Source organism: Amaranthus tricolor, chromosome 1 (assembly GCF_026212465.1).
Source record: "Amaranthus tricolor cultivar Red isolate AtriRed21 chromosome 1, ASM2621246v1, whole genome shotgun sequence".
NCBI lineage: Eukaryota > Viridiplantae > Streptophyta > Magnoliopsida > Caryophyllales > Amaranthaceae > Amaranthus > Amaranthus tricolor.
The window spans coordinates 7,064,486-7,081,219 of NC_080047.1; the positions used below are offsets into that span (position 1 = coordinate 7,064,486).

Genomic DNA, 16,734 nt, shown 5'->3' on the forward strand with positions numbered 1-16,734 from the left:
GTGGCTTCATGACAACCGTGCTCGTGTGAGCATATGGCTTGCTCAGACGAGCAATATTATTTGCTTGAACAAGCACTGCATCACTCAAACAAGCATCAGACGGCAGACGCAGAAGAAATTTTATCTCGTTTTCGTTTAATATATCTTATAATTATATTTTATTTATATATCTTTTAATAGTCGATAATTCTATTAGTTTTCATATTATTTGCCACAAAAAGCTTAGCTTTAGCAAAGTTAAAGAGATGACAATATATGCAAGATATATATAAGGAGTAGCTAAATATCTTTGGAGTCTTAATATTCTTTCTTTTTCTTTAAATTTGCTAAATTAAAAGTTTTTTATTATAGAGTAGGCCGAGAGAGAGGGCGAGACTCAGTATGAATCAAACATAGAATTTTATTTTTAAAAGGTAATATTTACTCTAATTAAGATAAAACTCAATTCTCCTAAATTGTGAGAGTAACGAGTATATGAGAGCTTTTAAATCAAAGGTTTATAAGCTATAGGTACAAAGAAAAGTTAGCTAGATATGGATATTTTTTGGTTGATTTGTGTTATCGTAGTACGCAAGTTCAATCAGTTAATCACCATACATTATGAATATAATAATTAATATTAATAATGTTTGATTGAGTATAATAGATGGTTGACTTTAACAATTCTTTACTCTGTAGACATGAATAATTGAAAATAAACTGGCCGGGTCAAGTTGCTAAATTACCGGTCTGCCACGCCACTAATTGATTCCCCACTCCCCACTTTTATTATTTTGCTTATAGATTTTTATGATTAGAATATACATAATATGTTATAAATAACAAAAAAAATGTACTTAATATACTTCACTATTTGTTTTCATTTAGTTCGTTTTGATTTCACAGTTCGACTTTTAAGTGAAATATTATTGCATCAAATTATTATATTTTCTAATTATTGACTTTTAATATTTGTTAGTAATTGATAAAAAATATATTTGTTGTATTTTGTAACCCTAAGAAACTGAGCTTAGTAATCTATTTATTGGATAGTTTACTCTTATAAGGTTGACAATTAATGATTAGATGGTAAATAAAATACGCTTTTGATTGGTAGTTGGTAAATAATAAATGTATATTATCTTTCTATCTTTAATACTACCTTAGATGGATTATTAATATTTACCCAATAGGTAAACAAAGTTTTTTCCACCTTATTATGTTTATAATATGATTATTATAAATACGATATAAAAGTACTTTTTTTGGTAAATTTTATTTTTCCATGTACTTTTTTGCAAATTTCAATGCTCTTTTAAAACTATAATGACTTTAACTGTATGCTTCTAAAAAATTAGAGTATAAAATTAAAGATTGACAATATATATTGAGGAGAATCTATGAAAATTTCACGTGAATACGTTGTTTCATATAGATTGACATACAGAGATGAATGATGATATTTTTGTATATCAATTTCACATTAACAAAAAGTGCATATTTTAACAAATCAATTTACTATGTCCATCATAATGTGAGATCGAAAGCCTATAAATTGTTCACTCTATCAATAGTTCATAAAACATTGAAAATCATAAATTAGCTTAACAGTCAAAGGTTTTCTCTTCCGACTTTCACCCTTGTACGAATAGAAATGATAATTATCTCCCACCTTTTACATGGAGAAAATTATTCTTCTAGAACAAAAAAAAAATCAGAGTTTACTTCACCTTAAAAATTATTTAAAACCCAAGAATAATAACATAAAAAATTAGTATAATTTCAAGTTGATATCACACTTTATTGACTTCTTAGAAATCGACAAACTAGAACAATACACAAGCCTTCAACCAATAATTCACATCTACATCACAAAATTAAAAACAAAATTATACAATAAATGCCATATATTTTTTAATCAATAAATTAAGATCATAAATTAATAAATACATTATTAATCTTGATTAGTTTAAACATCATATTCAAGTGATTCGCCCTTCTTCAATGACAAACAAACACAATTATTTGAGTTATTCGCATCAATGGAAAATGAATCATATCTTAAAAATAATTCCACCAAAAAAACCGTAGACATCAACTCAACCAAATTCTTACCGGGACATTGTTTATTCTCCACCGTTGGATCATCAATCACTCTTCCATTACACCATAAAACATACTTTAACAATTTTTCTCCTTCTTCTCCTACAAATCTATTCCCTTTAAATTTTTCGGGTTCATCGAATATTTTCGGATCTTTTGTAGCAAATGGTTGATATCCGAATAACATTTCCCCTTTATTGACCTTAAACGAATAATCATGACTTTGTATCATCAAATTTTCCTTAGCCCTACCATATTGGTATGGTATAGGAGGCTCAATCCTAAAAGCTTCATAAACCACTGATTTAGTCAACGTCATCTTGTGGATGGCATTCAAAGTGACCCCACCTTCGGACTTTACAACGGTCCTGATTTCATCAGCTAGTTGATGGTGTAGGGTTTCCCCTGCGGATGCAACCCACTTGATTAGAGATGGAAACCATGTTATAAACCCACCAAATGCATTAAAACCAGCCATGAAGACCAAGTTATGGCATGCTTCTTCTCTACTTATGCCATTTTTTTGTGCTTTTTCTATGAACGATGATTTTGATGAGTAAAATGCATTATATATTTTTTCATAATCATTTTTCACTAAGAAAAAGGGAAGTCTAACGGAATGGAGTAAGAGATCTTCAATTGGGTTTAAAAATACGGGTAAACCCAATGTTTTCACGGGTCCTATTTGACAAATTAGCCATTTTTTGAACATTTTAGCCCCATCGGACATTAAAAAGTCCGACGGACTATTACCATCACAAAACAATTTATAAACAAACTCAAACGATATTTTATCAATGAGTGGTTCACAATCAACTCGACTATTATTCTTCAACTGATCTTCCATTTCTAGGAAGAATTCATTCAAACAAGTTTGAAAGAGAGGAATGATTTCTTCTTGCTTAGATGCAAGGAGAGACAATAATAGACCCTTAAAAGAGTTATGGTTAGACTCACTCGGGTCTAAATAAGCACACACACGATAACCTCCGGTGAAGGAAGTGGAAGGTGTGTATGTTCCCGTAAGAACATCATTTTTTTCGACTTTGGACATGTCAAAAAGGACAGGAAAGCTTTTTGCGTCCAATAGAACAACAACTCGTGGATCATGGGAAATCCATGGGCCAGGAACCATGTTTGTTCGAAACACAGTTGAATTATGGTTTTCAATGCGAGATCTGAAGAAATTATCTCTTCCTTGAAAATAAAAAAAATCCCATCGATCTTTAAGTGGTCCGAAGAACGGGAAACCATAGTTTCCTGGGATTTCACGTAGAGGAAGATTTTGGGGTAGTGATGGTGAGGATGGAGAAGGGTTACATAGAGATGACATTGTTCTATCAAGAAAGGGGATGAATGAATGAATTAATTAAATGAAATTGTAGCATATGTTTGAGGTCACTAACTAGTTCATGTTATTATATGCTATTGCTTATCAATGATTTGAATAATTATTTATGAAAATTATACTCCCACCCACTCATTAGTTGTGCTGTTGTGCACAAATATTAAGAGTGGAATGGGGACTATTAAAAATGTGGCAGTTAAAAATTTTTAAGTGGTTGGAATTTTTATTAAGTAGTGTAAGTAGGGGTATTTTTGTAATTACATATGTGAACTAATAGTATTTAAATATCAAAAACATCGGAAAAAAAAAGGACAATTAATATGAATTTGGACTATTTGGAGTATTATATAGTTTTACGTAAGTTTCATGAGATAATGGTCATAAACATAATGCGTTGCTTTTATATAAAAAAAATAGAAGAAAATATAAAATTCAAGATATGATTAGACATCGAGATCTTCTATGATATGGGCTATTGTTCCTTGAAAATTGGAATTTAGAAAGTGGTGTAGCATTTATGTCAGATACTCCGACCGTTCTTTTAAGTTCTTCCACCTTATTATAACGGGTACATAAGCTCTTCCACTTTATAATACTTTTTATTTTTGAAAAGTTTTTATCCCACTTTTGCCCCTTAAAATCCTCCTTTTTCTTTTAATTTACCCTTTTTCTTTTATTTATAGTTATTTTCTCTCTTTCAATATCACCATTACTTCACACTACTATTTAATTAAAATAATACTCACTACAACCTCATACTTCCAATACAATCATTACTTAACACTACTATTTAATTAAAATAATACACACTACAATCCAAATATTCTATCTTCCTTAATATGTGTGAAAAAGCCAAAGTGGAAGATCAAAAAAGCACAGAGGGAGTATTTGTTACTGAATAGATTGATATTTTTTACATTATTAATTAATTATTTTTATTTTTTATTTATTCTTACTTTAGATGTCAAACAAGTGAAATATTATTTAATTTGTGTAAATGTTAATTTTATTAATATTAATATTAATTTTTTTTTAATTATGCGCAATTACAGGTATTTAAGATTGAATTATGAATTGAATATGGTGTGAGATTTAAAAGGGACAATTGGTGTGAATTGAAAAGAGTATAATATATTAATATAGGCATGGATCATTATAACATTCAAATATAGTACCTTCGTTTTGAATTAGTTGCTACACTGTAGTAAGTTAGTAACTACTATTCATCGATTGATATAAGCATGCTTCCTACATTTTGAAATACTTGTCATACTATGGTTATTGAAATTATTTATTGTTCAAACTTATTTTATAAATGATGACTAATGTGTAAGAAAAAATATATTCAAGTGAGACCTTATTTAAACCATCTAATCGCATATTTTCAAGATGCACATATTTCGATATATAAATGATCAAAATAATATAATAAAGTGCAAAAAAAGTCTATAGCATAATAAAACTAGATAAATATAAAAGAATGTTAAATGAAGTCTTGTTTGATTTGTTTCGATGCATATCTCAACGTTTTATACTTTCATATTATGTGAAATTAAATATATTAATAAAAAATGCATTAAAAAGCACAAAAACAAGAAGTGTAACCATAATATAATTATACAATCTAATAAAGAGACCAAATATTCCAAATGGTAGCATCATATAGGTTTATCACGTCATACAATTTAATAAAAAAATCGAAAAGTTTTAAATAACATCCTTATAGAGCGAGGTTTGCCATATAAAATACGATATTAGTTGAATTGAGAAAACATGACATGTGTATCACAATAAATATAGAGAACAAGAATATTAGTATTTCCTACCAAAATTAACATTCACATATTTCATAATACTTCACAACATGATATGTTCTTTCAAGTTTTCTAGAATATAATATATTTAGATTCAAATATACATAAGATGTCCATTTTAAGTTAGAAAAATTATCATAAATAATATATTTTTGTTGATTTTTTTTAACAACACGCCTTATGTTGATATATTTATGATTATAAACAAAAGCAAGTAAACTACATTACTTTGCTTATAAGGTTTAAGGGTAGCTTCAATGCTGGTACATGTGAAATGAGTATTCAAGTCATAGGATTCGACTTGAATGATTTGCGTTATTTTTAAGATTTATGTGAGTTAGGTTAATAAAGCACTATTCATATATCTTGTAAATAATTATTCCGAATACCTATATTATTTAATTTTTATTGTAAATAATTTCTTGTGTAAAGATTGGAGTTCTAATTGTTTTTTTTTAATCAAACATATAAATTTATGTATCAAGAAGAAGATGTTAGTAAAATTTTATTAATGTTTAATATATATGACTACTTTAGAACTTAAAAAGCCTTCTCAATGACATAAAATCTCTATTTCAAGTATTAAAATACCAATTTTAAAACGTATATACATGACTTTATAGATATTTAGTATGATTATGGTTTGTTTTTTATAAAAAATTATAATACCAAATTTAATAATTAATACCAGATTGACATAAGTTTTGAAATTGATTTTTTAATTCTTAAATTTGACCTTTTAAATCTCGAATTTGATCTTTTAAGTCGTAAATTTGATATAAAAGTATTAAAAAATCTAAAAAAATTGGACCACAGACTATTTGGCACATTTATAGGCGATTGCGTACATGCAACTGTTGCATACACCTTTTGAGCCCATTTAAACCTGACAAAAGAAGAAAAAATGAAATAGATAAGATTAATTATTAAAAAAAAAGCACGAAATAAGACGAAAATTAACTTATTTCTAAAAATAAGCGTCTAATTTCCAAACCTGAGGTTTGGTTTTGTTCGCAGTTAGTAACTGCGAACAAGTGCTTAATTTTTTAAAAGGCAAAGAAGTTTTACAAGACTGTTGACTTTTTTGACCCTGTTCGCAGTTACTAACGGTGGACACTATCGAGTATAATGGGCCTGTTAGTGACTGCGAACAAACTCAAAAAAGTCAACAGTACTAACTGCGAACAACTTCTTTGCCTTTTAAAAAAGTTAAGCACCTGTTCGCAGTGACTAACTGCGAACATAACCAAACATCGGGTTTGAAAATTAGACGCTTACTTTTAAAAATAAGTTGATTTTCGTCTTAATCCGTACTTTTTTTAATAGTTTATCTTATCTATTTCAATTATTCACAAAATAAACAAGTCCAAAAGCCCAAAACGACCTCTTACTCGTTTGAACAGCAATCGTTAGATGCTTTGCTCTTTGCTTATTCAAATTTTCGATGCTCATAGTCATAGCCATAGGATCTCACTGCTTCTTTCAATTCCTCCCAATTTCCCCTAAAACCCTCTTTAAATATCTTGTCCTACATAATACGTAGTTTTTTGTTTTGACAAATTGACATAAATTAATAGATTTATATATTTTTTTAAAAATATTTCACTATTGATAATCAAAATAGACTAGTATATATATAGTGTAAAGTCAAAGATGTTGAAAGAAAAAAAGACAATAATGTATTTTTAATATAAATTTAAATTACATATCCCATTTAGTATCATTCTAAATATAAACAACATCTCACTCAAATTATTTGCTAGCAATAGTAACTAACTAAACACTATTTGTTAATCACATTTGTTTATCTTTTTTTTTTTCCATATAAGAAAAAAATAATAATTAAATGATATATTATTTAATTTGTCATAATAATATATATTTTCATAACATCAATATTTGATAATTTTTAATTATATGCAATTAAAGATAGTATGATTTAAAGTAACATAATAAATATCGTTATCGTTAAAACAAGAAATGTAAAATTTAAATGAAAGTATTTATAAGTAAAAATTAAAAAGACAATTCGGGCAAATAGAACAACTTTTTGTTTAATTTCTCGTGGAGTCCTATTTTCATCACTATGAGTCAAAGGGATGATTTCATGGCCTCTAAATTTCTGATAAAGAACACGAGTACAAATACCCTCTTTAAGCTCTATTCTAATTGATTGGATATCATTTATAAGATATCGAAAGAAGATACAACAATTTTTTCTAGATTATCCCCAACAAAAAATATGTACTCTCTATTTCTTTTTATTTTATCGAAAAAATCATAACCAAAAATTAACCTTATCTTACCAGAAACAATATTACTTTATCCAAATAAAATATTAAATTTAATTATCCCCTAACTCTTAGTCTTCTTACCAAAGCAGAAAGTAATTCGGAAAAAAGTTAAACCGTTGATCTTCGACACTACCCAATTGGAGAATGGAGGTAAAACAAAAAATATTAACGTTCACCGTGATTAATAATTTTCAATTTTTCTCTAAAAAAATTCCTGAAATTATGAGAGGGAAGTTTCTGGCGCCAAATTACAATAAATTCCCAATTCAATCATTCATTTCTTCGTCCATAATAAATACTGACACTGACAAATTTACTTACTAAATACGATTTCCCAGTTTAATTTTCCTACAGAGTTAGAGACCTTAAAAATGGTGATGCTACTGAGAAAAAGGATTCCTCGAACTCAAAATTCACCTTCGTATGAAACTGATTCAGATTCTGAAACTTTACCCTTAAAGAAATCCAAGAAAATCTCAAAACCCATCAAAAAGATTGAGACTTTTTCATCAGAATCTGAGTTTGATTCTGATGATTCAGACAAGGAAGATGAAGGTGCGGCCGAGTACGAGAAGATTAGAGAACAGAGAATTCGTGAAAACAAAGAAAGAATGGAGAAACTGGGTATTTTTTCACTTTCTTCTCAGTTACTTAATGCTGACAAGAAAAAAGTTGTTCGTAAGAAAAATGCAGGTCCTAAAAGGAAGAGATATCCACCTATTTGTCCTCAACCTCGTTCTCGTTCGTATGATTCCTTCAGGAGATCCGATAGGTTATTTCTTTCATACTTTTTGCAGTTTCTATCGATAATTAATGTTAGGGTTTTTTGCTAATCTTTGTTTTGTTGCATGTGAAACTTTGGAAAATTTATACTTAAATTGTTGATTCTTTGAGGTGTTCTTCCATAATTTAACTTTGTTTATCTGGGAATTTGTTTAGGGTTGAGGTCTTGGATGTTAGTAAAATTTGTCTGTTTTGTCAACTTTTTAGTTTTGATTTTATAAACTGAAATTGGATCGACTCATTTGTTGTTTTCTGTGAGCTGGTTTTTATTTTGTATTCTAGGTTGTTTTTAAAAAACAATATAACATATTCTGGGCTAAAACTAGCATGTTGTGTTTTTGGTTGAGTTGATCTTTGACATGGTACCAAAAGTTTGCCATTTAGAAAGAAAAGAAAGAAAAATGATATATTTCTACTCAAATTCTTATATGAGACAATTTTACCGCGAGACGCGCTTTATGTATGGGTTAAATAGCCAAATAATACAAATTATTAGTATATGGACTTTAAATTTTGAGGTCGTCTCATCGAAAGATGTTTCTCACAAGAATAGCTCATATTCCTACCTTTTAGAGTGTTTCTACTACATTGGGATGTTATATGACTTATTACTAGTCATGCAATTTTGATTCATGACTACTGATTATATCTCATTAATATAGCCTTACTTGATTTGATAGGAGTTTGATGAGTTAGTTGATATTGGGGAGCTTGGGTATGAGATTTTGATAAAAACCATTTCAGGTTGAAGGATGTAGCTAGTAGACACTATATAGAGACAGAGCGAACATTGAAAGATATGGGTATTTTTATACCTAATGAATGGAAACCTGAGGTTTATACTGAAGAAGCTGAGAAGCGTTTGGGCGATTGTGAGACTGTTTGGAACTTGAATGAGGATGGCTTTGGCGAGGATGGTGAGCGCTTGTACAATCCTGATGGAACACCTTGCCACCAATGCAGGTTAAGATTTATCGTGATTGTGTTCTTTTGGCGCTTTATGAGGTTGGATTTGATCTTGTTTCCTAGCTTTATGAAGGTTGTTTATATGGTTGCAGGCAGAAAACACTTGGGAAACTTACTTATTGTGGCGTATGTACGTCTACACAGGGACAACTTTGTGGAGATTGCTTATACACAAGGTGATTATTGGTTCATCATGTTTACATCTGTGAACCTTTTCTTTTTCTGCTTGTAGATAGAGTTTTATAGGAAATGATATCATATTACTAGATATACTTGGAAAATTTTCCTATTTAATCAAGTAGGTGTTTATTTGGATCATCGGGTCAATTTCGCATTATGTGTTTTGGGTCTGTTCAAAATCGGGTCTTGTGTCCACACTGATTTTTACATTATTTTAAATTCGTTTGGAAGTCGGGTTCGGTTTCAAGGTCATGTAAATATTGGGTTATCGAGTCTGTTTTGAACACCTCTAGATGGTATACACATTCCATCCTATTATCTCAATGATATAGAATGGCTCCCACCTATGGGGACATTGAGGGGTTGGATGTATGCATCTTTTTGCAACTTCACCTAAATAAAAATTACACATAATTTAATAATTTACTCATATTTTAATAGTCTTTTATAATCCAAAATCAAAGAATGGCGATTCTTCGATCCCATTGAGATAAGAGACGTTAGCTAACTATTGATGGTCAGCTATGTAAATGACAAGTTGTGGATAATCCCTGTTTGATCAATCAGGGGTACATTTTGTAAGGACTATAAGGCTCAAAATTAGGGGAAAGAAGATCAAGGGTGATGTCTGTTGTGATTCTTCAATTGGTTATTGGCAAAGTAATTAGTCATGTATCTAGACTCTCAGAGACTTGTCTGAAATAAAAATTTGCCCAATTCGGTTTTTTTAGTTTTGGCGATTAATGCATTCTACAAGGAACAGGCTATGAACTCTATTTGTTAATTCTAATTGTTTATTATAACCTTGGAAGGATGCTCGTGCTGGAAATCTCATCTTTTTTATTGTTTTTGATAAGGTCAGCTATATAACTGTAGGTATGGAGAAAATGTTTTGGAAGCTGTCCAAAATCCAGCTTGGTCGTGCCCAGCTTGTCGTGATATATGTAACTGCAGCCGCTGCCGTCGGACTAAAGGATGGCAGCCAATCAATATTCCACATTCAAAGGTTCAATCTCATCCTCCTAGTCCTGTGTTGGGGTGTGGACCTGTTTGGGGCCTGAGTCCTGACCTGTGAGGGCTTTTCTTTTATTTTTAGGTAACTGCAGCAGGATTCAAATCAGTAGCACATTATATTATTTTGACTCGACGTAGTGGTGGCAAACCAATGGAGTTGCACGAGGGAAGCGTGGTGATTGACCTGACAGAGGAAAAACCAACAGCGTCACAGCCTCCCGAAGGCTCTGACTACTCTGCTGATTCATCTGAATATGACTCAGATGATTCTGACAGTGATGATGAATCCAAACGTTCAAAGAAAAACAAGGATCAGTCTGCTCAAAATCAAGTCGGTACTGCTGAGGGATCAATTGAACCTGATGTTGCTGCTGTGCCTGCTGTTGCTGATACGCCTGTTGATCAGCTTATTTTGACGTCAACTGCCTAAAACGCTCACTGAATTGAAGATACGTTATGATGCTTTAGTAAATACACTTGGTCGAGATTTGTGAATGTTCAGGTCATCAGGTACTTTGCTTTTGTGTTTATATAAGTTTTAGTTAGTATGGGAGCACCAGAATTTCTATGAAGTTTCTCGGTTGTCCCGACTTGGTAGGATTATAGTAATGAACCTATGTCAACTCTAATCCTTGTATAGTAGTATCCTACTTATTTTGTCGAAATGTATATCCCGGTTTTTGCTCCTTATATAGCTTATGGATTCTTCAATGAAGGCATTTTGTACTGTCATAAGTTTTTTAATTTGCGGTGATAAGGTTTTAGAAGCATTTTATTACATAACCATCTTAAGCAAATGACAAATCATACAAAGTACATACATCATCACAATTTGCAAGTCAAGTCATTCCTTATCGCTTTTCACAAGCCGGTGAGCTACATTGTTACATTAACGCTAATTTTATAGCATCGTTTATGTATAATTACTTGTTTGGTTTGCCGATCTTTTAACATGATTCTGTCAGGCCAAGCTTATAGTAAGCCATTAGTAAATGAATTCCGTAGATTGTTAAAGAGGCTGTATAGAGAGAAACGTCTCATATTTTTCAATTCGTACCATGAGTTAAGTACATCTTCATTCTTGTCTGTGCCCGAAAACGTTAACTGAATGCTAATGGTGCAGTCGATGTCTCCGCCTTTGCCTTTGCATCTTGAGGTTGGCACTGCACACTCTTGGTTTTCATGGCATACATGATGTTCCTTGCAAGAATCGCACCCGAACTTTTTCCAGTACAAATTTTGCAGAGTACCCTTTTGAAATTCAAGCACCTAAGCCACAAAATCTCTTAAAGTTAGCCTCACTGTTCTTTAGGACATACTGTAGGGTAACCTCTTTATTCAAGAGGCCTTAATCAAAATTTCAACCATAGTGTAAGTGCAATGTTTAATGATATGAAAGTAAAGCACGGTTTTTCAACACTTTTATAATTCCGGTAATATTTTGGTAGATTTAAAACTTTATGACTCAACAATTCAATGCCCAGGCTACAACCTATTTTGTACTATGATATGAGTTACTGCTATATGAATTTTCACAAATTAATGCACAATTGTAGGACCCTAATCTTTAAAACAAAAAATATGCACTTATTTGGTTGATTAATGAATATTTATTTATAAAACCAAATAATAGTTAATAAATCATGAAATTTCCTTCAACTATAAACAAGCCCAAGATTTTTTGAAAGTGATGCTCGTTAACGAACTAACTCAACTAAAAGTTTAAATTGATGGTTAAAGTTATACGCCTTTCACACTAGAGCCCTTTGAGTTAGAAGTGGTCCAAGTGGATGCAACATAAGGCCTCCTGATACATGATGCGTAATGTTCCACTTCAAAATGAGAGGTGATTGAGATTCGAACTTATACCTCTTATCACGTTAGATCTGATATCATATCATGAAACGAATTCAACCAAAAGGTTAAGGTGATGCTTGAAACCCCAAGTTAAATACTTTAACGGCTCGTTTGGTTAGTGGTATTAAATGATGGTAATGGGAATGATTTATAGTGTAAAAATTTCATCCAAAGTTCCATATCATTCCCATGGTAATGAAATTTTGATCACAAACAAAGTTTTTTTGTTTACAAATTTCCATTACCACCTAATACCACATCTCCCAATGATAATGCATTGGAATTAATTTTATAAAGAAAATGAGATGATGAAAGTTGGACAAGCATGACCTTTAATGTAACCAAGAGATGTTTAAATTAAAATTACACTAGTTTTTCATTTTCATTACTACCGTTTATTACTATCTACCAAACAGGCCGTAACAATACTTGCTCTTCAATTAAGGCAAGACCCGAATCTAGAATAAGAAAATGTTATTCAGAAGGAACTTACAAGTGTAAAACTTGTTACAGTATTACTACTATCTGCAACAAAAACTGGTAATGATCTTGCAGCATATGTTCTTCCTGCAAAAGCTACCATATATCCACCAGATGTATCCTGCTAAACATGTAATACAACATTATCATCATTCATCACCAAAACATAACATTCATCAAAGTAATTAAACCGTTTAAAAACCTACATACAGGGTTGAAGGTATTGTTGATGGTCAATAGGGAAATCTCGTCGATTCGAGGCCTAAATATGGCTAGTTGAGCTTGATTGACCAGCTGAAGACGACTATCACAGGGCGATAACTGAACTTGATTAGAATCATAAAATGATTCCTTAGATGAAAACGCGAATCCAAATGTAAAACCATCCCATTTTTGTACCTTTGTATCCGAGCATGGATCATGGATTGGGTTTGAATCTATGGCGTTTGTTACGAATGTTATCATCATAATCACCATTAATTTTATTTTCATAACTTCTTTTCTTCCTGCATTTCTTAATTTTCCCATTATGCTAGCTCTTAATGTTTTTATATCAATTTGTGATTATAATGGTTAATTTATGGAATAAATTTGTTGAAAAATGAGTGATTTTGATTCATACAAGAAATAATGTTTAATAATAAAATGGTGAGAATTTAATTGATATGTGAGTGTTCTCTTTTCTTGCAAAAAGGGTGCAAAACGTTTATTTAGGCTGGCAAGGTGGATCATGTCCTAGAAATAGATTGGTGTACTTCATGTTTATATGATTACTTTCCTTATATTTTCCTCTTCTGTTGACACTAAATAAGTGTTGATTTTTTTAGATAAATATTTTTTATTTCATTCCGAAAATATAGCTTTTCCTCAATTTTATATCACGATATTTAGTTTTTGAATGATCATTGCCTAAATTTTTTGATACATAATTATAATTATAATGTTCTTTAAAAAACGACATGGTTTGTTTGAGACCGTTTTATTAAAACACGAGCCTATAATAATAGTCATTTCTCTAATTGATTATTTTAAGGTTATAAATAATCAATTTAATACATTTTACAAATAGCGTGCAATGAACCAGCCCAATTAAAAATAGTCGAACCGTAAGATCATTTCATTTGAGAATTTGCATTAAAGAAAGTGAATAAGCTTAAAAAATAAAAGAGGTGTTCATTCAATGCGTCAAAATTTAGTCTTGCATTCATATTAGTTTACATAATTTAAAATTTATTTTGAGCAGATCCAACTTGGATAGAAGGCAATCAAAAACTGATTCTTTCCAAGAGCCTTTGTAAAAAATGTCTGCCAATTTTGTGTTTTTTTAGGAATATATGAAGGTGCAATTAATCAACAAAATGGCAATCTTCTTAAGCGGACTGACTCACAAAATAAATCAATCGGTTTAGGATGATGCACTCCTAAGCTTTTAACCACTCCAATTCGAATGTAACGGCCACCATTGAACGATACCTCTGCAGAAGAACGAGATACAATATGTAGCTTCATTGTTTTCCAAGAGATGGGAGCCTGATCGAGAAACACAAACAACCAGTCAAAGAGCTGCAGAACACTTTGGTAACCCTTAAAGCATCCTACTAAAAATATTCTACCTCAAGGGATGGCCTTTAAGTATAGCGCAAAAACAAGGCCGCATCATTGTTTTAAAACAACGATCTGATATTTCCCGCACCGTAAAGGGGTTAAACGCGTTTTGAGCCATTTCAAGGATATTCATGCTTTCAGTCAATATTTGGGGCTATATAACCGCATCACTCTTGTTACCGTATCAGTTTGCTCCAGCAATCGCAAACACCAGACGATATAGCTAATTCAATCTGATGTCTTTCTCCTGTCATGAACCATCATCCTTGCTTATTCATCTCAATCAAGCTATAACCAAGGTCTTTCTTCATTCCCTTAGACCTTAGCACCATGTGAGACATCTCCTTTCCCTCCCAGTCACCCAAGGAGGAATACAAGTTTGATAGAGAACACAAGTGTCCAACACCAGTAATATCTATTTTAAGTAGTTTCTGGTAAATTTCATCCCCCACCTTAGAATTTCCATAGACTCTACAAGCACTCAGTAAAGCACCATAAACCTCAGAATTCGGCTGAAAAGGCATCCGAGCTATCACCGAATTGGCATCATCGAGTCTTCCTGAACGACCGAGTAAGTCTACTAGACATCCATAATGCTGCAAATTAGGAACAATGCCCCTTCTCTTAGCCATATGATAGAAAATCTGAAGACCCTCATCAATCATTCCGGCATGGCTACAAGCAGACAGTACAGAGACAAAAGTAGATTCATTTGGACTAAAACCCATGTCTTCCATTCTCCATAAAAGACTGATTGCATCATTACCATTTCCATTCACTCCCATAGCTCTTATCATAGCATTCCAACATGTAACATCCCTGTTCTCCATTCCATCAAAGTACCTTTTCGCACTATCCGATTCACCACAATGTGCATACATGCCTATGAGTGCACATCCCACAAACGCGTCCTTGTCAAAGCCTCGTGTTACTACAATTCCATGAATGAGTTTGCCTAGGGGTAAATCTTCTGAGCATCTTAAACATGAAATCATACTCACCAACGCAGTTGAATCAAGAGATATAGAGTGTTCACTTATCATCTCCCTCACATGTTCTATGGCTTTGGTCTTAAACACGTCGGTTGAGAATCCTTTCAACATCATAGTCCAAGTTACCACATCTTTGACAACCATTTCATTAAAGACACCATAAGCTTCATCAATGAAGTTACCACTAATATACATATCAATAAGAGAAGTTTGAATTTGCCTCTCTTTATAATACCCTACTCCAATGATAAAACCATGAATCATAATAGTCAATCTACCTTGATTAGGTCTACAAGAAGCTGATAACAAGCTCATAATGGTGAAGTAATCTAACGAAACCCCATTCTTTCTCATCAAATTAAAAGTGTGAAATGCACAATCACCTATCCCATTGCTGGCATACCCAGAAATAACAACATTCCAAGAAACAACATTTCTCTTAGGCATTTCGTCGAACAGGATCTGCGCAATATTCATACACCCAAAACGACAATACATATCAATCAAAGATGTCTCAACCACAATATTATGTTCAAATCCGCGACGAACCCAAAAACAATGCATCGATTTACCCAACAAATTCAAACCCAGATTCCCGAAAGCTGGCAAAATGCTAGAAATAGTTACCTCATTGGGAAGTAACCCATTTTTAATCATTTCAGCAAATAATCCAACTGCATCATAAAAAAACTTTCTTTTCATAAACCCTGATATCAAAATTGTCCAAGAAACTATATTCTTTTCCAGAATTTGATCAAAAACTTTATGGGCTTTAGAAATTAAACCAATGTTAATGTAGGCATTTTTTAAATTGTTGGAGAGATAAACACTGTTGGCAAAAGCCCCAGAAGTGGTAATTTGAGCATGTAATTGAAGGAGAGTTGTGGAATTGTTTATAGATTTTAGAATCGAAGAGTAAAACGATGAAGATTGATTGTGGTACTGTTGGGTGTATACTAAATTAGCAAGGTGGAATCTTTTGAGACCAATAAAAATTGTTATCCGGCGGGAAGCGCATATTGCAAAATTTCTGGTTTTTAACATGATTCAGTGCAAAAAGGGATTGAACAAGAAGGAGAATCATGGATACTTGTATACTTGTATGCATGAATATAGTTGTATAAATCTTTGATAATTTAGTTCGACTTGACTCGTTACGAGGGTTCGGAATTTGGATTTAATAGTTTCAATTTATTGGGCAATAAATAACTTTTTTTTCATTTGTAATATTTAAATCGATTTGATAAAGTATTTTTTATCTTTTTGTATGTTAATGGAAATTTATATAATATATTTTAAATTTTTTATTTGATATGTTT

The 16,734-nt window shown here is 31.6% G+C and overlaps 4 protein-coding genes across 7 annotated transcripts; 1 reads left to right on the top strand and 3 right to left on the bottom strand.

Moving 5' to 3' along the window:
• Positions 1–1,724: 1,724 nt before the first annotated feature.
• LOC130827084 (allene oxide synthase-like) lies at positions 1,725–3,547 on the bottom strand. Of its 2 annotated transcripts, XM_057692710.1 has the most exons (2): positions 3,040–3,546; positions 1,725–2,487 (listed from the first exon to the last, which is right to left on the bottom strand). In XM_057692710.1, exons 1-2 carry the CDS (start codon positions 3,413–3,415, stop codon positions 1,949–1,951), a joined length of 915 nt encoding a protein of 304 aa, XP_057548693.1. In that variant the 5' UTR covers positions 3,416–3,546; the 3' UTR covers positions 1,725–1,948. The 2 variants fall into 2 exon arrangements, with proteins under 2 accessions (XP_057548693.1, XP_057548689.1); XM_057692706.1 differs by having other exon boundaries at positions 1,725–3,547.
• Positions 3,548–7,745: 4,198 nt separating this feature from the next.
• LOC130822065 (uncharacterized) lies at positions 7,746–11,196 on the top strand. Its single transcript, XM_057687634.1, has 5 exons — positions 7,746–8,310; positions 9,066–9,284; positions 9,380–9,463; positions 10,344–10,473; positions 10,564–11,196. Exons 1-5 carry the CDS (start codon positions 7,910–7,912, stop codon positions 10,909–10,911), a joined length of 1,182 nt encoding a protein of 393 aa, XP_057543617.1. The 5' UTR covers positions 7,746–7,909; the 3' UTR covers positions 10,912–11,196.
• A 257-nt stretch (positions 11,197–11,453) lies between these two features.
• On the bottom strand, positions 11,454–13,346 carry LOC130820641 (uncharacterized). The gene is made up of 3 exons (XM_057686128.1): positions 13,029–13,346; positions 12,832–12,939; positions 11,454–11,750 (listed from the first exon to the last, which is right to left on the bottom strand). The coding sequence occupies exons 1-3, from the start codon at positions 13,344–13,346 to the stop codon at positions 11,454–11,456; spliced, it is 723 nt and encodes a 240-aa protein (XP_057542111.1).
• LOC130822029 (putative pentatricopeptide repeat-containing protein At3g01580) lies at positions 11,793–16,672 on the bottom strand. Of its 3 annotated transcripts, XM_057687632.1 has the most exons (3): positions 14,207–16,672; positions 13,029–13,122; positions 11,793–12,939 (listed from the first exon to the last, which is right to left on the bottom strand). In XM_057687632.1, exon 1 carries the CDS (start codon positions 16,457–16,459, stop codon positions 14,684–14,686), a length of 1,776 nt encoding a protein of 591 aa, XP_057543615.1. In that variant the 5' UTR covers positions 16,460–16,672; the 3' UTR covers positions 11,793–12,939; positions 13,029–13,122; positions 14,207–14,683. The 3 variants fall into 3 exon arrangements, with proteins under 3 accessions (XP_057543615.1, XP_057543616.1, XP_057543614.1); XM_057687633.1 differs by lacking the exon at positions 13,029–13,122 and having other exon boundaries at positions 12,355–12,939; XM_057687631.1 differs by lacking the exons at positions 11,793–12,939; positions 13,029–13,122 and having other exon boundaries at positions 13,967–14,348; positions 14,432–16,672.
• Between the last annotated feature and the right edge of the window lie 62 nt (positions 16,673–16,734).